Source organism: Pan paniscus, chromosome 21 (assembly GCF_029289425.2).
Source record: "Pan paniscus chromosome 21, NHGRI_mPanPan1-v2.0_pri, whole genome shotgun sequence".
NCBI lineage: Eukaryota > Metazoa > Chordata > Mammalia > Primates > Hominidae > Pan > Pan paniscus.
Window position 1 is genome coordinate 53027422 of NC_073270.2, and position 24157 is coordinate 53051578.

General features: G+C 46.0%; 1 protein-coding gene across 32 annotated transcripts in view; it reads right to left on the reverse strand.

Moving 5' to 3' along the window:
• The window catches only part of ZMYND8 (zinc finger MYND-type containing 8), a 160535-nt gene that overhangs the window by 83497 nt on the left and 52881 nt on the right, over nucleotides 1-24157 (reverse strand). For 19 of the 32 annotated variants that reach the window (XM_055104875.3, XM_014343066.6, XM_014343064.6 and 16 more), the window contains 3 exons: nucleotides 17130-17278; nucleotides 5781-5999; nucleotides 1722-1835 (listed from right to left, as the gene is read on the reverse strand). In XM_055104875.3, the coding sequence (XP_054960850.1) occupies nucleotides 1722-1835; nucleotides 5781-5999; nucleotides 17130-17278 (482 nt within the window). The remainder of the gene's footprint in view (nucleotides 1-1721; nucleotides 1836-5780; nucleotides 6000-17129; nucleotides 17279-24157) is intronic. The other 13 variants (XM_014343067.6, XM_055104876.3, XM_034947115.4 and 10 more) reach the window with 2 other exon arrangements.

The following is a 24157-nucleotide window of genomic DNA, read 5'->3' on the forward strand; positions in this document are numbered from 1 at the left end:
AATAATAATAATAATAAAGTTAGCTGGGTGTGGCGGTGTGTGCATCTATAGTTCCAGCTACTTGAGAGGCTGAGGTGGGAGGATCGCCTGAGCCCAGGAGGTTGATGCTGCAGTAAGCTATGACTGCGCTCCAGCCTGGGCAACAAAGCAACAGTCTGCCTCCAAAAAAAGAAAGGAAGGAAGGGAGGGAGGGAGGTAGGGAGGGAGGGAGGGAGGGACGAGGAAAGAAGGAAGGAAGGAAGGGAGGGAGGGAGGGAGGGAGGAAGGCAGGCAGGCAGGGAGGGAGGGAGGGAGGGAGGGACAGAGGGAGGGAGGAAAGGAAAATATTCATCTATAGAAAAAATGTCATAATATGCTTATTATATTGTCAAAATAATACTATCTTCAAAAACAAGTTATTTTTCTGCCATTTTCCTGAAAAGTATTGTGATAAATATACAAACCACAGTGGCCATGGTTTGACCTGGGACTCACAGGTGAGGCACCACTGTGAGGTACACAACTGGCCAGCCCTGCCCCCACATGCAGATTTTCCTCAAGGGGCAAAGGCTGTATATCAAATCCCATCTCAAAATTGAAGGAACTAACCAAATTCTCACCCTCTACGGAAAAGTCACTGGTTGAGTTTTCCTTGAAGGTTCCATCATCAGATCTGGGACATAAATAAACTGTGTTGTGCTCAGCTTCCTCATTGAAATGGATTTTCCTAACTCCCATGGGAAGGAGCACAAAGCTCCCCTTGCTGGGTGTTGTAGGAGGTTTCACTTTGCAACCAGTCAGAATTTTCAATCCCCCTCAACGTTTTACTATGTCATTGCCCAGTTGATATGGTTTGGCTCTGTGTCCCCACCCAACCTCATCTCAAATTTTAATCCCTACATGTCAAGGGAGGAACCTGGTGGGAGGTGACTGGATTATGGGGGTGGTTTCCCCCATCCTGTTCTCATGATAGTGAGTTCTCACAAGATCTTGTGGTTTAAAAGTGTTTGGCACTTCCCACCCCCCTTCTCCTGCTGCCATGTAAAACGTGCCTTGCTTCCCCTTCGCCTTCCACCATCATTTTAAGTTTCCTGAGGGCTCCCTAGCCATGCAGAACTGTGAGTCAATTAAACCTCTTTTCTGGCGAGCCACAGTGGCTCATGCCTGTAATCCCACCATATTGGGAGGCCGAGGCTGGAGGATCACTTGAGGTCAGGAGTTTGAGACCAGCCTGGCCAACATGGTGAAACCCCGTCTCTACTAAAAATACAAAAAAAAAATAGCCAGTGCGGTGGCGGGAGCCTGTAATCCCAGCTACTGGGGAGGCAGAGGCACGAGAATCACTTGAACCTGGGAGGCAGAGGTTGCAGTGAGCCAACATCACACCACTGCACTCCAGCCTGGGTGACAGAGCAAGTCTCCATCTCAGAAAAACAAACAAACAACAACAAAAAAAAAACCTCTTTTCTTCATAAATTACTCAGTCTCAGGTAATATCTTTACAATAGTGTGAAAACAGACTAATGTACCAATTAAACTCCTTTGGGACATACAGTGCTTACTACGACAGAGAATTAAGTGAATGGCATCATATCTCATGTGTGATTTACACATACTTGAATTTGGGGACGCAAGGAGGCCCAAAGAATACATCAGGTACCTAAAAAGCTAAGCTATTAACAGAACAAAACATATGTCATTACGTTCATTTACGCTTATACCAAGAGGAACTTTCTTCTTACCCCTGGCTGTTTCATTTTCTGAATGGCAAACTTGAGCAGGTAGGATAACTGTTCAATGGTGAGCATTGTCATGGCTTTACTCTGGGTCTCGATGCATTCTGCTACTGTAATTTTCTACAAGTCAAAGTCATACATAAACGTCCGGTTAGAAAAAAGAAATTACCATCCATGTACTGATTTCTATTTTTTCAGTCAACTGACAGACAAAGAGCAATTCTCATCCCAATGAGACTTGTTGTTTCACTTAGCAAAGACTCCTGGAACAAAATGTACCAGATCAGTGGGTAACTATTAAAAAGTGTATCAATCTATTTCCTTATCAGGAAGCATTTTTAGCTCAGGAAGACGACATGATCTGAGAAAAGATGTGGGTAAACAGGGGCCTGAAAAATCATCATTATTATAACCTTTAGGTTTGAAGAATGGGATATGAAAGCAAAGGCCAGGTGGGCGTGGTGGCTCACGCCTGTAATCCCAGCACTTGGGGAGGCTGAGGTGGGTAGATTGCTTGAGCCCCAGTGTTGGAGACCAGCCTGGCAACATGATGAAACTCCATCTCTACAAAAAATACAAAAACCAGCCAGGCATGATGGCATGCGTCCGTAGTCCCAGCTACTTGGTAGGCTGAGGTGGGAAGATGGCTTGAGCCTGGGAGGCGGAGGCTGCAGTGAGCCATGATTGTGCCACTGCACTCTAGCCTGGGTGACAGAGCGAGACCCTGTCTCAAAAATATGTATGTATAAAAAAAGAAAGTAAAGGCCACGGATGATTTCAGGGTGATTACTTCACAGGATGGATACTTATCAACCATTTATCCTGATCCTCTTAAGGTTCTGGGCTGTCATTCAGGAAACTGACAAGGCATTAATTCAATGGCATCACTGATGGAAAGGGACAGACTTCCCTGCAGAAAGATTACAAGGGAAAGCAGTGGACTAATAATACGTATGACTTCATTGTCCATCTCCCTTACTTTGAACCCACCTAAGGCACTGTGTCAAAGTACACAAGGAGCACAACCTAACCTAACTGTCTATCTCCATGGGCAATAGATATCAGCTCCTAAGGGAAATTCCCATCAAAGAAGAGACCCAAAGGAACGTCTGAAACCAGATTCTGCTATGTAAATCTGGTACTACATCTTAAGGCTTCAGAATCCTTATGTAGCAGCAACAACAAAAATAGCAAATTCTGATCATGTCAGGAAACACTCTTTAACCATCTGTGTAGGGAGAGCTGAGAAAAGTTTTCTCCAATTAATTTGGATTCTGTTTCCATTTTTCACATCTCTGGGGCCTCCAAAAGGAACTCTCAGATGTGTCTCGTTGGTTGTCGAGGAAAAGGCCAACACAAGAGTCACTCAGAAGCTGAAAACAGTGCATGACGCACGCATCTATTTGCTTAGCTACCACAGCCTGCAACGTTCAGTCTTCCCAGTTGACTGCCGTAACAACTCATCCCTGGAAGAAATTCAGAGCCCCGAATCTTAGACACAGAGCACCTGTTTGTTTGATTCTGGTTTGTTTCCAGGTAACTTATCCATGGCAAACACTTGGGCTGCCTGCCCAACTATCATTCATTCCCTCTCACCCCCCACTCCTTCTTCCTGGCTGGCAGTGCCTGGTTCCCACAACACAAAAAGCACCACATATGCAATTTTCAAGGCTTTTTTGTACAAGGACTGGTGATGCAATACTGACCAATGAGCCCAAGGGCAAATCAGCTGGGAGATGAGGGACAAAATCTTTCTGCTTGATAAAAAGAGATGCAAGGAGAGACACCCTCCTTTTGGGAGAATTTTTGTCTATCCACACATAATACCTGAACCCTAGCAGTCAACTTATGGCCATGGAGAACATGTCACCTCAACAATGAGATGGAAAGAGTCTGGCTCTGAATAAACTCTGGCCTGGCCCTGCCTCTAGGTTCTGATGATAATAAATCCACATTGTTTCAGCCCCCTTCTATCAGGAACTAGTGCTTGCATTAACAACTATATTTTGTTGGCCGGGCACAGTGGCTCACACCTGTAATCCCAACAATTTGGGAGGTCGAGGTGGGAGGATCGCTTGAGCCTAGGAGTTCAAGACCAGCCTAGGTAACATAGCAAGACCCTGTCTCTACAAAAAACTTAGTAAGTAGCTAGGTGTGGTGGTGTGTACCTGTGGTCCCAGGTACTCAGGAGGCTCAGGTGGGAGGATCGCTTGAGCCCAGGTGGTCAGGGCTGCAGTGAGCATGATCTCGTTACTGCACTCCAGCCTGGGCAACAGAACAAGACCATGTCTCAAATAAAAATAAAAGAACTATTATTTGCAGCAAAAGCATCCTATCAGAGCTGCTGTCATCTTTGTAATATCATTAAACAATTGGGAAAAGTTGGCCAAGACTAAAGAAAATTGGTGAAGGTTCCAGATCCCATGACAAATGTAGTAGAATGAGGTCAGCCTCTGCGTGCAGAGGAGGGCGCCGCTGTCAATGCAAACCCTACATATTTCTCCATCTAGAGTAACCCAAAGAGAATGGCAGCCGCCTTTTGCCATTTTAGAGAGGACACCATTACAATATCATCGTCATCATATTGATTTCGTGTCTACTTTCTTTTTATGTATTTATTTTTCTCCTCTCCCTACACAAAAGTATGACAGACACTGTCCTATAGCTGGCTTTTTTCCCTACTAAAGACATCTGGATGATCTTTCCATTTCACACATAGAAAGCTTCCACATTTGAGATCAAACTCCAATGTACCTTTTTTTTTTTCTTTTTTTTGAGACATGATCTTGCTTTATTTCCCAGGATAGAATACAGTGGCATGATTATAGCTCACTGCAGCCTCAACCATCTCGGCTCAAGTGATCCTCCAAGCTCACCCTCCCAAGTAGCTGGGACTACAAGCACATACCACCATGCCCAGCTAATTTCTTTAAACTTTCTGTAGAGATGGGGGTCTCCCTATGTTGCCCAGACAGGTCTTGAACTCCTGGGATCAAGCAATTCTCCTGCCTCGGCCTCCCAAAGTGCTGGGATTACAATCATGAGCCACCACGCTCAGCCTCCAATGTATCTTTGAATCCAAGAGACATTCCACATTAAATAATTGTGGAGATGACATTTTTATTTTCAGCAATTCCAAAAAAACATCAGAGTTGGGGGTCTCCAAGAACAGGAGCCACCTCCAAACGGTGGAAACCCTAATAGTTGGCTTAATAAAGGGTGCCTGGGGTTTGCTACATAGGAGGCATACACACTGCCCCGACTACGCCCATGCACTGCTGCCTCCGGCCGTCTGCCTGGAAGTTGTCCCCCAAATGGCTGCATGGCTCACTCCTCTCCTTCATCAAGTCTTTCTCAAATTTTAGTGAGGCTTTCCCAGACCACCACATTCAAAATGAAAACAACTTGCACTCCCTTGGACCTCCTATTCCCATCCTGAATTTGTTTTCTTCACAGCACTTTTCTTTTAACTCATTATATGGAACTTTATTTATTTTGGTTTTTGTCCTTTTCTGCTGGAAAAAAAAAAATGATCCATGCCTGTTTTTGTGCACTGTCGAATTCTCAGCACCTAATAGGCACTCAAGAAATACTTGTTGCACAAAAGAAAGCACCAGACGGCCACCACAGGGAACATGCAACCAAACGTGGTCTTCTCAGCTTGGCTACTGCTGATGATTCGATGATGCGGCAGGCAACAACATCCAAGACGGAGAAAACAGAATGAGATCTTTTCAAAATGTGTGAGCCGTTCATGATTTGGGACTTAACTTTCAAAAAGTTCATCATAGAAGATGCAGAGATGACGACTACAGATCTCCAAGGAATCCAAGGACTCATGAGAAATCAGAAATAATATTCCGTGCAATTGTCTTTTCCAAGAGCTGCAGTACTGCAGCCACTGCCGGTGTTGGTCAAGAAGGGGGTGACCAGGATAGAACAGGTGGAAAGCAAGAAATTTCTCTTTTCCATCTATCTGGATTATTTGTAAATTTAAAAATAAAAGGAAGAAAGAGAAAGGAGAGGAAACGAGGCAGGTAATGCATTCATTCATCAGGAACTAACCTCACATTCAGGACAAAACCAGTCCCCCTCTGGTTCCGATGTCAGTCTCAGACACTTAGCGTGATAAACCCGGGGACAGAGCTCACAGCAAAGGACTTGGCCTTCCCGGTGACAAACCCAGCAGTAGAAATCATTCCGTCCATCCTGCGGTACAACATCAACAGGGTCTGTGGTGAGTGGCTGCTTCATATAGTAAAACGGACCATGTCTTAGTTCTGACTGAAATGTAGGCAAGAAAGACAGGTTTGGTTTCAAAACAAATGTGCATTCTCAAAAGGAATTTGAACAAGTACATCAATAACAACAAAAGAAAATTACAGCATTTCACAAATTCATTAAAAAGCCAAACTATCTTAGGTTACTCTACTAAATACATAATTGGCAAGTTGTTAAAATTATGAGGATTTTTCTTTTTTCTATTTTAAGAGGCCACGATTAAAAGCTGGTATCTAAGAGTTACAAGGCAGCCCTAGCAGAATGGCACATTGCCTATAACCCACATCTACCTAGGTTCAGATTTTAACTCTACCATTAACCAGGTGCATGACCTTGGACAAGTCTCTTAACCTCTCAGCTTCAATTTTCTCATCTGTAAAATGGAGATGATAATGCCTAACACTTCATGGTACTGTGTTGCTATTAAATGGGGTGATATAATGTATGCCTGTTTATCAAAATGCCACCATACTAACAATGCTAATGTGGTTGGAAGCCCAACTTATGGAAGTCCCAATTTACAAAGCCAATAAAAGCATAGTAGTTTGCCCTGGGATTCTTCAAATGGCAGACATTTAGAGAATAGATCAATAGGGTTTCAGTCACCAAAAAATGGTTACCTAATTTTTTTTTTCTTTTTCTTTTTTTTCAGAGACGGAGTCTCGCTCTGTTGCCCAGGCTAGAGTGCAGTGGCACAATCTTGGCTCCACTGCAACCTCTGCCTCCCAGGTTCAAGCCATTCTCCTGCCTCAGCCTCCTGAGTAGCTGGGACTACAGGCGTGTGCCACCATGCCCGGCTAATTTTCGTATTTTTAGTAGAGATGGGGTTTCACCATGTTAGCCAGGCTGGTCTCAATCTCCTGACCTCGTGATCTGCCCACCTCGGCCTCCCAAAGTGCTGGGATTACAGGTGTGAGCCACTGCACCCAGCCAGTTATCTAATTTTTAAGTTTACCCCCAATACATAATACATGAGCCAACAAGAGGCTTCCTAAAGCCATAATTCTTGAGCATGGTAGGTCCTTGTTTTTGCTAGGGAGACATATCTCTTATTTGACATCAGCAATGGCAGAAAGATGAGATGGGTGGCCAACTCATGGGAGGTCGACCTCTTCCTGGTATATTATGGAATATTATGGTATATTATGGAATCCAGCAAAGCCACACTTGAACACAAAAACTCACTCAGGAGAAACTCATAATGAAAATGTCTATCAGAAACAAATACGAAATCCTATTTAGGAAGTACACATGTAAGTCCCGTGGGAAGATTCAAAAAGACCTGGTAACTAGCTATGTGATCTTAAGAAAGTGACTCAACCCACTTTGAGCCTCAATTCCCTGGCAATAAAACCACAGAGAATAGTTTAGCCACAACCATATTCCCTACCCTCGAATAAATCTCACTGTATAACATGTTTCTTTTCTGTCCTTCAGTAAAACATGATGGTTTCCTCCACAAATATCTTCTACGTTGGTGAGATCCTGCATACTTTTTGATGATACTATGAATGGGGATTTACTAAACGGTTATCATTGATAGACAGAAATGCTGTCAGATTTCTAATACAGACCTCATATATAGACAGTTCCAATAGTTTATTGACTGAAAATCATATTACTCTAAGTAACATCAGTTTTGTCTTTTCCTATCAAATACTTTAACACGACTTTTCTTTTTAATGGCTAGGACCTCCAAAATAATGTGCAAGAGTTGCCAAGAAGGCAGGCACCCATATCTTGTTCCCAGCTTTTATGATGAGGTTTTGTTTAGTATTTGAGACAGGGTCTTGCTCTGTCGCCCAGGCTGGAGTACAGTGGCAAGATCTCGGCTCACTGCAACCTCCACCTCTGAGGCTCCAGCAATCCTCCAGCCTCAGCCTCCCAAGTAGCTGGGACTACAGGTGAGCGCCACCATGCACAACTAATTGTGTGTGTGTGTGTGTGTGTGTGTGTATGTGTTTTGTTTTGTTTTTTTTGTAGAGACAGGGTTTCAACATGTTACCCAGGCTGGTATTAAGAGGTTTTACTGTTCCCAAATGCCTGGTATTTCCACAATCCTTGATGAAGAGCCTTGTAGATGCTTGCTTAGTAGACCTTTGTAAACCAATGTTTCTAAGCCTCTCTATTCTCATTTCTGCAAAGTAAGTAGCTAATACTTATAAATGTGATTGCATAATTCTTTTTTTTTTTTTTTTTTTTTGAGATAGTGTTCCGCTCTTGTTGCCCAGGATAGAGTGCAATGGCGTGATCTCGGCTCACTGCAACCTCTGCCTCCCAGGTTCAAGCGATTCTCCTGCCTCAGCCTCCTGAGTAACTGGGATAACAGGCACCCACCACCACGCCCAGGTAATTTTTTGTATTTTTAGTAGAGACAGGATTTCACCATGTTGGCCAGGATGGTCTCGAACTCCTGACCTCAGGTGATCTGTCCGTCTCTGCCTCCCAAAGTGCTGGGATTACAGGTGTTGGCCACTGCTCCCAGCTGCATAATTCTTTAGCCCAGTTATTTCCCTGTGTCAGACCAACTTTTAAGATAGAGCTCTACTTGGTTTCCAGGGAATATCACTGCTACAATATTTTTTTCATGTTACATTTTCAGCATGCCATTGCACACACCATCTTCATTTTATCCTGACAACCACCCAGAAAGGTACTAAGAGCACTCCCTAATGAGAAAATCAGAAATCAAAAATGCTCCAAAATCCTTAAGTTTTTGAGCACTAACATGAAGCCACAAGTGATCTCTTGTGATGAGTCACATATATTATTTAAAATATTGTAAAAAATTACCTTCAGGCTATGTGTATAAGGTATGTGATATGGTTTGGCTGTGTCCCCACCCAAATCTCATTTTGAATTGTAATTCCCATAATCCCCATGTGTCATGGGAGGGACCCAGTGGGAGGTAATTGAATCATGGAAGTAGTTACCTCCATGATGTTCTGGTGATAGTAAGTTCTCACAAGATCTGATGGTTTTATAAGGAGCTTTTCCCCCTCTTTGCTCTGCACTTCTCCTCGAAGCAGCCATGTGAAGAAGGACGTGTTTGCTTCCCCTCCCCACCTTGATTGTAAGTTTCCTGAGGCCTCCCCAGCCATGCTGAACTGTGAGTCAATTAAACTGCTTTCCTTTATACATTACCCAGTCTCGGGTATGTCTTTATTAGCAGCATGAGAACAAACAAACTAATACAGTATGTATGAAACATAAATGAATTTTATGTTTAGGCCAGGCGCGGTGGCTCACGCCTGTAATGTCAGCACTTTGGGAGGCCGAGGTGGGTGGATCACCTGAGATCAGGAGTTCCAGACCAGCCTAGGCAACATGGTGAAACTCCATCTCTACAAAAAATATAAAAATTAGCTGGGCATGGTGGCACATGCCTGCTACTCAGGAGGCTGAGGCAGGAGAATCGCTTCAACTCAGGTTGCAGTGAGCCAAGATTACACCACTGCATGCCAGCCTGAGCGACACTGTAAGACATCATCTCAAAAAAATATATATCTATGTGTTTAGGCTTGGGTCCCATCCCCGAGATATCTCACTATGTATATGCAAATATTCCAAATTAAAAAATAAAAAAAAAACACTTCTGGTCCCAAGATGAATAAGGAATACTCAACCCATACTAGTCTTACTTGATGTGTAGAAAAACTTGGTTACTTGGTTAAAGATATTTATCTGACCTTGGAGCCCAGAGCAAAGACTCAAACCTGGGTCTCCCAGCACACTCTCTCTTCCCTATAGCCCTCATAAGACAATGTTGAATCCAGGAAGAGTGTGTGTTGACTTAGAGACCCCCTCAGAGAACATTATCTGCAATGCAAACTAAGTTCAGATTAGTGCACAAAGCTAGAGGGGAAAAAACATCTGAACAATAAGATGACTACTAAAAACTTGACAGAAGGGGACAGCATCCAGGGCACAGGCTCTCAATGTTGGTACTGGTGACACTGGGGGCCAGAAAAGTATTTGATGTGGGAGATGTCCTGTGCATTGCAGGGCAGGTAGAAGCATACCTGGCTAGATTCCAGTAATACTCTAACACTCTCACACACATGTAATTAGGACAACCAAAAATGTCTCCAGACTTTGCCCAACGTCCCTTGGAGGTCAAAACTGTCCCTAGCTGAGAACCACTAACCTAGAGGGTCTGCTCTCTGCCTAGGAAAATGGTTGCTTTGAATTTATTGTAGGGGTATGGGGGTGCTAAAGAGGAGATGGGTGAGGAGCAGCAGGAAGGGGAAGAGAGGGCGGGGAATTCCTGTTGAAAGATAAACTATACATACCAAGCAAGCAGAACTATTTCCCTTTTTTTTCTTTTTTTTCAGAACTATTTCTACCCCGAGTGGGGTCTTCTAGGATGCTACTGTGGTTTTTGAAAGATAACAGTAAGCCGTATTTTCAGTATCTGACTTCTTTTCAGTGAGTTAATAATACAATAGGAAGAGTTGTTAAGAAGCTAGAAGAATCAGCTGGGCACAGTGGCTCACGCCTGTAATCCCAGCACTTTGGGAGGCCAAGGCAGGTGGATCACCTCAGGTCAGGAGTTCAAGACCAGCCTGGCCAACATGGCGAAACCCCGTCTCTACTAAAACTATAGGTGGGCGCCTGTCCAGCTACTCAGGAGGTTGAGGCAGGAAGAAGTGCTTGAACCCGGGAGGTGGAGGTTGCGGTGAGCCAAGATCACACCGTTGCACTCCAGCCTGTGTAACAGAACGAGACTCTGTCTCAAAAAAAAAAAAAAAAGAAGCTGGAAGAATCAAATATGACTGTACATCTCCCTAACCAGCAACTCAAATCCTCTCTGTCTGATAGTAGCCGAGGTACTGATCCTCCAAAATTAAGTTTCTCCTGGTGCTCCCCTCCCAACCCCACCACCTCCTGGCTGGGGCTGGCTGCCCCTAGGAGGATCCCGAGGACTGCCTGGCTGCTCTGTACTCTTTTCAGAAGATTTTCTCATTTCCTGAAACAGTAGCAGTTGCTGAGAGCTAGATGCCTGGTTAATCTCCTTATCAATCAGATATTTTCCTTATCTGCTGCTTGTAAGTGTTTCCTGTTCCATAAAAATAATCTGATAACAAATATGGAACATTTTAAAAAGGGAAAGCAAATCATTTCTGAGATATGATTTTTCTCCCCTACATGTATAATGTGTGTTACCAGTTTGATAACTAGGGAAACAGGTTGCAACCTGTGTTATCATGGAATATTTGCAGGTTATTATGGGATACTGCAGGAGAGAAAATGTTCTTATTTCCCTGCTTCCATAGGCTGGCTAACAAGAAAGTAGAAAAAGCCCTGTCTATTTGCTTCTGGAATACCTTCAATGATAACAACAGGAGCCGGCAAACTTTTCCTATAAAGGCTTCTATAAGGATAGTAAATACTTGAGGCTTTGCAGGCCATAAGACAAATACTCAATTTGAGTATTGCAAATACTCAATTTGGCCACTATAGGGCAAAAGCACACACAGAGAGTACATAAATGAATGACTGTAGCTGTGTGCCAATAAAACTTTATAAACACAGGCTTCAGGCAGCATCTAGCCCACAGGCTGTAGTTGCAGACACCTGGTCTACATAAACCAGAGTATGGGTGCTCTGGCTGTGTGTAAACACAAGGTCCATGTGTGGACGATGAGGACCATAGACTCCAGTTCCTACAGAGGCCACACAGGGACCATACCTGAGTGAAAAAAACCATAGCTTCAGCTCTCATTCTCCTACATCTGGTAAAAGCATGAATACTGTGAAGTATGTAAGAAAGAACCACCTAGCCCTGGAGTGTGAGGATGCACTGGCATTCAACCTCACAGTGGGGGACACAGCAGGGCTGGGCAGAGCTCAGACCCATCTTACAGAGGCAGCCCCCACTCAGCTCCAGTGATCCAAGGAGTTGGGCAGACACAAACTCCTAGTGTTGCCTGACCTTGGGGAGAAACTGGCAATCCCTGCACTCCCCTGAACTATCTCAACTGTTAATACACTCTCTCAGCCCAACAAAAGACTTCTGTGGGCCTAGTGCAGTGGTTCACACCTGTAATCCCACCAATTTGGGAGAATGAGGTGGGAGAACAGCTTGAGCCCAGGAGTTCGCGACCAGCCTGTGCAGCAAGACCCTATCTCTACAAAAAGTTAAAAAAAAAAAATTAGCCAGGCATGTTGGGGAACAGCTGTAGACCCAGCTACTTGGGAGGCTGAGGTGGGAGGATTGCTTGAGCCCAGGAGGTCAAGGCTGTAGTAAGCCACAATGACACCACTGTACTCCAGCCTGGACAACAGAGCAAAGCCCTGCCTCTTTTTTTTTTTTTTTCTTTTTTCTGAGACAGAGTCTCGCTCTGTCACCCAGTCTGGAGTGCAGTGGTGCGATATTGGTTCACTACAACCTCCGAGGTTGAAGCGATTCTCATGTCTCAGCCTCCCGAGCAGCTGGGATTACAGGTGCGCACCACCATGCCTGGCTAATTTTTCTATTTTTAGTAGAGATGAGGTTTCACCATGTTGTCCAGGCTGGTCTCGAACTCCTGGCCTCAGGTGATCCGCCCACCTTAGCCTCCCAAAGTGCTAGGATTACAGGCATGAGCCTGGGCCTGGGCCTGCAAAGCCTTGTTTCTTTCAAAAAAAAAAAAAAAAGAAAGCAAAAAAAGACTTCAAATGTCCCAGTTTTTAGGGCAACGTGTGGGCCCAAGAAAATGAGTACTAGCCACTCATTCATGATATGCATGAATGATATGCAGACTTCTCTGTCCTCAGAGAAGGTGAAGAGGGGCCCCATCATTTCTTTGCTATATTTGATCAAAGATACACCTAAGGCCATTCTGTACAAATCTGCTGGCACGTTATTTCTCAATCCTTTAATGCAAGGAAAAAAAACCAAAACACCTCCCAACAGGATGTTTGAACTCAAATGTGTCAGAACTAAAGAGCAGAGTGGTATTTATCTGTAAAGACCCTGACGTCATTTGGGGCAAGGCATTTCTTGCCCCATATACTACAGGACATCCATTTAGCAACCTGACCCTCCTCCACAAAACGCCGAGAGCATCTTCCCAGGCATTCTCAAACCTTCCTAAGGGGTGAAAACACTGGACCAAAGGTCTTTAAAAAATGCATGGTAAACCTTAGGATGCTTTTAAACCCTGAAAATAAAATGTGTTTTAAAGCTCTTTAAACTTTTGGCTCGGCGCAGTGGTTCATGCCTGTAATCCCAACACTTTGGGAGGCTGAAGCAGGACAATCATTTCAGCCCAGGAGTTTGAGACCAACCAGGGCAAGAAAGAAAGTGAGACCCCAATCTCTGTAACAAAATAAAAAAACTAGCCGGGTGTGCTGACATGTGCCGATAGTCCCAGCTACTTCGGAGGCTGAGAGAAGAGAATTGCTCGAGCCGGGGAGGTCGAGCCTGCAGAGCCGGGGAGGTTGAGGTTGCAGTAAGCTGTGATCATGTCACTGCACTCCAGCCTGGGCAGCAGAGTGAGACCCTGTCTCAAAAAATAAAAATAAACTTCCCTAAAATGAATTCCTAATATATGATAAATGGGTGGAATAGGGACCAAACTTAAAACTCATCCCATATTTTCACATGGTAATAAAACATCTCTACCAAAAATGGAAATATATGGATTATTTGCCTTTTTTTTTTTTTTTTTTTTTTTGAGACAGAGTCTCACTCTGTCGCCCAGGCTGCAGTGCAGTGACACGATCTCAGCTCACTGCAACCGCTGCCTCCCGGGTTCAAGAGAGTCTCTTGCCTCAACCTCCCAAGTAGCTGGGATTACAGTCCTGAGCCCAGCCTATTTGCTCTTTATGAGGTGAGAATAGCTTTCTTTCTGGAACAATGGAACAAAGAAGAGAAACTAAAGTGAAGAAAAAGAAGACGACAGTGGAGAATCTTCACATATGCCAAAGTCAAAAGAACATGGACATGGAAAGAAATTCAGAGGTGGATGAAATGAGCAGAGCAGGCTGAGTATGAGACAACAGGGAAGGGTGGGCAGTGTGGCAAACAAGCAAGCACAGGCCTGTGTCTAAAGGGGCAGGCTTGACTCAGCTCCAGCTATTGCTAGATTTTGCTGAGTGCTATGGTCTGAATGCTTGTGTACCTCCCAAATTTCTATGTTGACGTTCTAACCCCAAGGTGATGGCATTAGAGAATTGGGGCCCTGAGAGGTGATCAGGGCCCTGCCCTCATGAATGGGATTAGTGCCCTTATAAAAAGGGACCCCGGAACTTGGCCAGGCACGGTGGCTCATGCCTGTAATACCAGCACTTTGGGAGGCCGAGGTGGGTGGATTACCTGAGGTGAGGAGTTTGAGACCAGCCTGGCCAACATGGCGAAACTCCGTCTCTACCAAAAATACAAAAAAAAAAAAAAAATTAGCCGGGTGTGGTGGCGCACGCCTGTAATCCCAGCTACTCAGGAGGCTGAAGCAGGAGAATCGCTTGAACCCAGGAGGCGGAGGTTGCAGTGAGCTGAGACTGCACCACTGCACTCCAGCCTGGGCAATGAGAGAGAAACTCCGTCTCAAAAAATAAATAAATAAATAAAGGGACACCGGAAAGCCCAGGTACTCAGGAGGCTGAGGCAGAAGGATAACTTGAGTATCCAGCTTGAGCAATATAGCAAGACCCCATCTCTTAAAAAGAGGGTAGGCTGGGCACAGTGGCTCACGCCAGAGGTCAGGAGTTCAAGACCAGCCTGGCCAGCATGGTGAAACCCCGTCTGTACTAAAAATACAAAACTTAGCAGGGCGTGGTGGCAGGCGCCTGTAATCCCAGCTACGTAGAGGCTGAGACACAAGAATCTCTTGAACCTGGGAGGCAAAGGTTGCAGAGAGCCAAGATTGCGCCATTGCACTCCAACCTCAGCAACAAGAGTGAAACTCCATCTCAAATAAATAAGGCCAGGCGCGGTGGCTCACGCCTGTAATCCCATCACTTTGGGAGGCTGAGACAGGTGTATCACAAGGTCAGGAGTTCGAGACCAGCCTGGCCAAAATGGAGAAATCCCATCTCTACTAAAAATAAAAAAATTAACTGGGTGCAGCGGCGGGCGCCTGTAATCCCAGCTACTCGGGAGGCTGAGGCAGAAGAATCCCTTGAACCTGAGAGGTGGAGGTTGCAGTGAGCCGAGATCACACCAATGCACCCCAGCCTGGGTGACAGAGTCAGACTCTGTCTCAAAAAAAAAAAAAAAAAAATTGAAAAACTCAGTTCCTCAGTCACTTGCCATTTTCAAGTACTGAAGAACCACATGTGACCTGTGGCTACCATCTTGGACGTGAGGTTTTTTTTTTTTTTTTTTGGAGACAGAGTCTTGCTCTGTCGCCCAGGCTGGAGTGCAATGATATGATCTCAGCTCACTGCAACCTCCGCCTCCCTGGTTCAAGCAATTCTCATGCCTCAGCCTCCCGAGTAGCTGGGATTACAGGCATGTGCCACCACGCCCGGCTAATTTTTTGTATTTTTAGTAGGGCCAGGGTTTTTGCCACATTGGCCAGGCTGGTCTCGAACTCCTGACCTCAGGCGATCCATTTGCCTCGGCCTCCCAAAGCGCTGGGATTACAGGCATGAGCCACTGCGCCTGGCCAGACATGAGCATTTTTACAGGAATTGTTTATTTCATATAAAGATTGTATGATTATTCTACTTAGCAGAGAAACTGACTTTATGTTTCATTTTTAATATCACTATTTATGGCATTTAGCTCAATGTTCACAACCCTGTGAAATTCGTGGTAGTAGTATCATTATCCCCATTTCAGTAGATGAGAAAACTAGGCACAAAAGAGGTTAACTTGCCCACAGCCACACAGCAAAAGCAGGGCTGGCATTTCACTATGTAATTTTGAGAGTGAAAATAGATTCATGCTCAGAAACACACACCTCTCACAGGCCTGGGTATTTAACCGTTGCTAGGTCTCCTTCCATGAAAGCAACAATCTCGCTTAATTCAACTTTCCATCCCCAGGGCCCACTCCTCTACTCAATAATGCACAAAGTGGATGAATGCATCCCTAGGAATCACTGCTGAAGAACAAGTGGCATCAGAACCAACGGGACACTGTTTCCTTCAGTGCTATGAGATCCGACCTCATAGTCCAGGGGGATAGATACAATCCACCAGTAAATCCACTAAAGTGCCTCCCCATTTTTGTAATCTGAAGAGTATCTAGCCTGCCCCAGAGAATTCTAAAGCTAGAATGTCGCTTAGAAAAGATCCAAACGGTGAACGGATTTTTCCTATCTAGCTGACTGGTGCTAGCTGCCAAGGGAGGATGGGCTCTGGAAAGAATCCTCTGCTTCCACGAAAAGGAACTGTGACCAATTACCTAAGCCTGCCCCTGGCAATGCCTCTTACCAGAGACCTAAACCCTTCATTTTTTTTTTTTTTTTCTGAGATAGAGTCTCGCTCTGTCACCAGGCTGGAGTGCAGTGGCGCGATCTCGGCTCACTGCAAGCTCCGCCTCCCGGGTTCAAGCGATTCTCCCGCCTCAGCCTCCCGAGTAGCTGGGACTACAGGCGCACGCCACCATGCCCAGCTAATTTTTTTTGTATTTTTAGTAAAGGCGGGGTTTCACCAGGTTGGCCAGGATGGTCTCAATCTCTTGACCTCATGATCGACCCGCCTCCGCCTCCCAAAGTGCTGGGGTTACAGGCGTGAGTCACCAGGCCCAGCCTCTAAACCCTTCATTTTACAGATGAGAAAACTGAGGCCAGAAGGGAACTTGCCTCAGCCAAGCAACCGCTTCCAGACAGAGCTGAGAACTAGTCCTATGGGCATGGCCCAGGAGGGGAAAACTCCTCAGGCCACATGGGGAAAACAGTCCTAAAAGCATGAAAAAAAAAAAAAATACAAACACAAGGAAACGCCCCAAACCCTAAAGAATTATATACCCTCATCTCATCTGGGTCCCTGCTCTGTCCCCAAAACAGATCTGAAAACCCACTGGAAATTCCTACACAGGCCCATTTTTAGCCACCTTTTTTTGTCCAAGGCAAATGACAGCCAGCGCAAGGCAGCTAACTAAATCCAAGAAAGCCGGCGCTTACAAGGACCCAGAGGTTCAGCACTACTAGCTGGCCTCTGTCCCACCAGTGAGGACACCGTTCCCAGCAGCTGCTTTACCTGCTCCTTATTGTTACTGTTCAGTAAGCCAGGTTTCTTTTTCTTTTTAATGGGGCTTGTTGATGTGTCCTGCGGCGAGTGGCCATTGGAAGAATGTGGAGGGCTGGGGAACTTTCTTTTCTGGGCTGTTCTCTCTGCAGAGCCAGGATCTGAAAGAGATACAGGACCACAGGTTTTAAAGCAGTCAGGGAGGCCTGGGCCCCACAGGGAGGAGGTGTGGAGGAACAGAGTGTGGGAATAGAGTGTGGGAACAGAGTGCATTCTGTCCCCCAACTCCCGAAGCCACTTCAGTGTTCCTCCTCCCAGAATATATGTGCCCCCTTCTTCACTGTCTGCCTCAACAGTCAGACAAGTATTTCTTTGACCTATGTAACATTTTTGTAAAATCTTAATTTGTTGCCAAGATACAAAAATCAGGAAATTTCATGTAATAACCTAGTTTTTTCACTTTTCTTAAAAAAACAGATTAGGAGGGCCGGGCACGGTGGCTCATGCCTGTAATCCCAGCACTTTGGGAGGCCAAAGTGGGCAGATCACAAGGTCAAGAGTTCAAGACCAGCCTGGCCAATACCGTCTCTACTAAGAGTACAAAAATTAGCCGGGTGTGGTGGCACATGCCTTTAATCCCAGCTACTCGGGAGGCTGAGGCAGGAGAACTGCTTGAACCCAGGAGGCAGAGATTTCAGTGAGCCGAGATTGTGCCACTGCACTCCAGCCTGGGGGACAGGGCAAGCCTCCGACGTGAAAAAAAAAAAAAAAAAAAAAACAGATTAGGACCTGCAGGCCCCTATAGCACCAGATACAGCTGAGTAACAGCTACCCCACTTTCAGATGGAAACATGTGCAATCGCCACTCTTCCCCACTATGTCCCTGCTGATGAGACCGAGGCCAACCTGCCAAGAGTCATCACACAGGGACCAGTATTGTTCTTACCCCAAAGAAATACGACTTCTCCATGCCCATGCCTGATTGCAAAAGCAGAAAACCAAAGAAGATAGACCAGGAAGGCCATACTTCAAGGAAATGAAGGCATACATTCTCCTTTGTGGAAAACAACATCATTTATTCGTGTTTAATAGGCTATGAACTGTAATTGTGTGAAAAGAACACACCCCACCCACCGGGAAGTTCCCATGGTCCCACCGCCACTGGGCCTCGTGTTTGAGACCCTCCTCCAAAAAGATCAATACAAATTACATCCTTGGGGATTCTCACCAGCCCCACTCTTGTTCATGCACCCCTTGTTTTCATCTTTCAGCATCTCATTTAAACACATGTACACTTCAGCCAGGCACGGTGGCTCACACCTGTAAACCCCAGCATCTTGGGAGGCCGAGGCAGGCGGATCACCTGAGGTCACAAGATCAAGACCAGCCTGGCCAACATGGTAAAACCATGTTAACGAGATCAAGACCAGCTGGGCCAACATGGTAAAACCAGTCCTCTGTTTGCAGACGTCTGTTTCAAGTGCTTTGAGTACAGCCCACAGTGCTGCAACACAGTCATCTTGCCTTTGCTCCTTTTCCACTGTATTTGTAGAATGTGTTTCTAGAGGAGATTGTTGGGTCAAAGGCCAAGTGGAGAAAAAGTTTTCACGAACAATGGCAGGAGGTCATGAGATCAAGACCAGCCTGGCCAATAAGGTAAAACCCTGTCTCTACTAAAAATACAAAAACAATTAGCTGGGTGTGGTGGCACACACCTGTAATCCCAGCTACTTGGGAGACTGAGGCAGGAGAATCGCTTGAACCCAGGAGGCAGAGGTTGCAGTGAGCCGAGATCACACCACTGCACTCAAGCCTGGGTGACAAAAGTGAGACTCTGTCTCAAAAATAATAATAAAAATACATAAACACATGTACACTTCCACTACCATCCATTCAATCTTCACCTCCAAGGAATTGAATCCACTCCATGCCCAATGGTGGTCTTCTTAACTTGGGGACGATGTAATGACACAGCCTGGTGTATCTGACATCCTGAGGAACGAAAGCTACAAATACCACAAAAGGGGTGAGCTGTGCCAAGACCATAGAGGGGATGGGGTGGGATGGGATGTGAAATCTGCGAAGATGTCAATTACCAAAGATGCTCCTGCCCCAGTTTTACCACTCAGCATGTAGGCTGCATGGTGCATCTGTCTCCCTGTCTGTAGAAGGGTCACTGACAGCAGATTAACAGCATCCAACGTGGTCCACGCAAGGCCTCCTAGTGGTTGACTTTCGTGAAAAGGCAAAGTATCTTCCAGCAGATTCACAAAGGAAGACAATGAACACTTTCCCAAAACCCAATCTACAGGATGGAACTCTCCAGCCTCACCGTGCAAGCTTCTGGACAATCCTGAACAAATATTCAGGGTGCTGCGTGGAGACCCAGTCATGAGTGGAAATTAAATGCTAACAACAGGTACCTTGAGGGTGAACAGACCTGAGAGTCCAGAGATCAAACCACAGACATCAAAAGGGCGGCCCAGAGAGCCCAAAGCGCTGGACCAAAGGCACACAGCAGCTAGTTAGTGGGAAAACTCACGAAAGAGACGCAGAGGTCAGCCTAGCCAACATGGTGAAACCCCGTACTTTTGTACTAAAAACACAAAAATTAGCTAGGCATGGTAGCGCACACCCATAATCCCAGCTACTTGGGAGGCTGGGGCAGGATAATCACTTGAACCCGGGAGTCAGAGGTTGCTGTGAGCCGAGATCACACTGCTGCACTCCAGTCTGGGCGACAGAGCGAGACTCCGTCTCAAAAAAAAAAAAAAAGAGAGAGAGAGAGGTGCAGCCCGGGGTGAGCACATTCCCCCAGAGAAACCTCCCCTCCCTCCCACATGGGTCCTCACCTGACTCTCGCCACTGTTCCTGAAAACTTTTTCTCCACTTGGCCTTTGACCCAACAATCTCCTCTAGAAACACATTCTACAAACATAGTGGAAAAGGAGCAAAGGCAAGATGACTGCACTGCAGCACTGTGGGCTGTACCCAAAGCACTTGAAACAAACGTCTGCAAACAGAGGACTGCTCTAAGAATACATTACAGTCACATGGCCGGACATGGTGTTCACACCTGTAATCCCAGCACTTTGAGAGGCCGAGGGGGAAGGATTGCTTGAGCCCAGGAGTTTGAGGGTATTGTGAACTATGATCACGTCGGAGCCTGGGTGAAAAGGAGAGACACTGTCTCTGAAAAAAAAAAAAAAAATTTAATTATAAAAATTTTTAAGTTCTTTAAAAAGATTTAAAAACACCTGGGCAACATGGTGAAACCCCGCATCTACAAAAAATATAAAAATTAGGCTGGAGGCCGGGCGCAGTGGCTCATGCCTGTAATCCCAGCACTTTGGGAGGCCAAGGCGGGCGGATTACAAAGTCAGGAGATCAAGACCATCCTGGCTAACATGGTGAAACCCCGTCTCTACCAAAAATACAAAAAATTAGCCGGGCGTGGTGGCGGGCGCCTGTAGTCCCAGCTACTCGGGAGGCTGAGGCAGGAGAATGGCGTGAACCTGGGAGGTGGAGCTTGCAGTGAGCCAAGATCGCACCACTGCACTCCAACCTGGGCAACAGAGGGGTGAGACTCCATCTCAAAAAAAAAATAATAATAATAATTAGGCTGGGGACGGTGGCTCACACCTGTAATCTCAGCACTTTGGGAGGCCGAGGCAAGCGAATCATCTGAGGTCAGGAGTTCGAGACCAGACTGGCCAACATGGTGAAACCCCATCTCTACTAAAAATACAAAAAACTAGCTGGGTGTGGTGGCACATGCCTATAGTCCCAGCTACTTGGGAGGCTGAGGCAGGAGAATCGATTGAGCCCAGGAGGCAGGGGTTGCAGTGAGCTGAGATCGCACGACTGCACTCCAGCCTGGGCAACAGAGCAAGACTCTGTCTCAAAAAAATTAATAATAAATAAAGTGTATCTAGCACCATTAATGGACCAATATTCCTCCCAAAAAAAGATTTAATATACACATCAATGTTTGCATAAACCTAGAATATTCCTGGATGAACACAAAAGTACAACAAAGCTCGACTTGGGGACTACTGGTTGCCTTGGGAGGGGTGCCTGCAGGGAGTCCGGGGAAGCGGAGATCAGGGAAGGATTATATTCCACTCTATACCCTTGTGTACTTATTTATCATGTGACTGGATGACGTTACGAAAATAAAGAAAATTGGCCAGGCGCGGTGGCTCATGCCTGTAATCCCAGCACCTTGGGAGGCTGAGGTTAGCAGATCGCTTGAGGTCAGGAGTTCGAGACCAGACTGGCCAAGATGGTAAAATCCTGTCTCTACTAAAAATACAAAAATCAGCCAGGTGTGGTGGTATGCTCCAGTAGTCCCAACTACTAGGGAGGCTGAAGCGGGAGAATCACTTGGCGCCAGGAGGCAGAGGTTGCAGTGAGCCAAGATTGCACCACTGCACTCCAGCCTGGGCGAAAGAGAGAGACTCCATCTTTAAAAACAAAACAAAACAAAAAGAATGCAAATTATCAGGCCCCACCCCAGATCTACAGAATCAGAAACTCTGGGGTAGGGCCCAGCAATCTGTTTTAATAAGTCCTCCCGAAGACTGGGAGGTACACTAGTTTGAGGAACGCTAGGGTATGTGTATGTGTTTAGGAGATGGGGTCTGAGTTCTCAACTCTACACAATCCTGTTCCACACTGGCGAGCCAGAGCCAATGGCCTCTACTTCCAGACATTATTTGAGGGGTTGGTTCAGGACTCAGGATAGAAGCTAAGCAAGGGAGTCAGGCTGGAGAATGAGGCTAAACAGGAAACAACCCCAGGCAAGTCTCCACCTCTCAGGGCCTCAGGGCCTCACCTGCAAAATGGGAAGAGCGGGGAGAAAGGGACTAGACTAGAAGTTCTTGTTTAAAGACCAGACAGTGCTCCAGGGACCCTTGAACAGGCCATCACTGTATACAGGAGTGCAATTTCTAGGGACATGGAGTCATAGCTTACTTCACCTTTGCAAAGGTGTCCTCGGCTCCAATGATTAAAAACTTCAGGGCCCCCAGAGGATGTTAAAAGTCCCTCTTCAACATTACTTAATTTAATGAGAAAGTGGGAAAAAAAATCACTAGACAGTAATATACTTGTAAGCGATTTAGAGTTGGCAAGGGACTATCACCCAAGCCCACCAGGAAACAAAGGGGGAAACTGAGGTTCTGCTCAGCAAGAGGTAGGGGGAGGTGGGTCCTAGCCCAAGCATGCCCACATCTGAGAGTATTCCAAACCTTCTAGTTTCAGCAAAACATAAAAACCCCAATTCTGTTTGCTGTTACAAACACCAATTCCCCCTGGAGTTGATGAGAGTTCAGTGACTGTATCCAAGGGGTCGAAATTTGATAGGTTCCAAACAACAGACACATCAGTCAACAGCAGGAGATTTCAATGAAGGGTTGTAGGGAGAAGAATTAGGAAATGCCTGCTGGATTCAGTATCCTTCGGAGGGATGAGACAGCAGGGGGGCATTACTACTTAAATGCCCCCCACTCCAGCGGGGGCTGGGCCTCTGGTGATGATGGACTGGTGGGTGTACACCTGACTATAGCCGTGGTAACCAGGCTCCATAAGGACCCTTTCCAGAAAGCTGAGTCAATTTTTTCTTCTTTAATGATTTAATTCTGACAAGGATGTATTGCCCAGTGCATTTCATCTATAAACTTTGAACAATGACAAACAGCCACTGTCGACTGAACCACTGGTTCACCCTGGATCTGAAAGACTTTTCTGTTGCCTTTTCTGAGGGAGTAGGACCTGTGACCCCGCCGGGCTGGCTCACTCACAACCCTCTGCCTCCCACCCATCCCCCAAAAATGAGTGGTTCTGAATGAGTTAACGTGGGTGAGGGAGGAATGCAGCCTTATGGAGAGGACAGAGCAGTGACTCAGGAAAACAGCTTGGCATGGAGCGGAAAGCAGCAGAATTTTCCTCTCCTTGTGACATTTTGCTGAAATTGTAACAATATGGGAAGGTCTACTGGGTATTAAGAACCAGGCATGAGGCCGGGCACGGTGGCTCACGCCTGTAATCCCAGCACTTTGGGAGGCCAAGGTGGGCAGATCACAAGGTCAGGAGTTCGAGACCAGCCTGACTAACATGGTGAAACCCCGTCTCTACTACAAATACAAAAATTAGCTGAATGTGATGGTGAGCACCTATAATCCCAGCTACTCAGGAGGCTGAGGCAGGAAAATTGCTTGAACCCAGGAGGCGGAGGTTGCAGTAAGCCGAGATCATGCCATTGTACTCCAGCCTGGGCAACAGAACGAGACTTTGTCTCAAAAAAAAAAAAAAGGAACCAAGCATATGAGGAGATCCTTCCCAAGCCTGTGATCCACCAGAAATCATCCTGGAGCTTAGCACTTCCTGGATGTCTTTTGATTTAAGGGGCATCTTAATTCAAGATAACTCAGGCTCATAGCTTTCCTAAGCCAAGAGTATGAAGAGCTAAGAGTTTCGGCCAGGTGTGGTGGCTCACGCCCATAATCCCAGCACTGTGGGAGGCCGAGGCAGGCAGATTGCCTGAGGTCAGGAGTTCAAAACCAGTCTGGCCAACATGGTGAAACCCCATCTCTACTAAAAATACAAAAAAATTAGCCAGGAGTGGTGGTGTGCGCCTGTAATCCCAGCTACTTGGGAGGCTGAGGCAGGAAAATTGCTTCAACCAGGGAGGTGGAGGTTGTGGTGAGCCAAGATCGCACCACTGCACTCCAGCCTGGGTGACAGAGCAAGACTCGCTCTCAAAAAAAAAAAAAAAGAAAGAAAGCTAAGGGTTTCTTTTATTATATGTGATATTCTAGGCACTGTTCAAAATGCATTTCCTGTAGTCCCCACTAAGTCACCTGCCTGAGATCACAAAGCTACCAAGGAGCAGTGCTGGGATTTGAACAGGCAGTGAGGCTCCGAGGGCCAGAGCAGTACTGGGATTTGAACCCAGGCCGTGGGACTCCGAGGGCCAGCTTCTAACCTCTGCACCACATGGCCTTGTACCAGGAGGGCCTCATCCTCAGCCCTGTAGC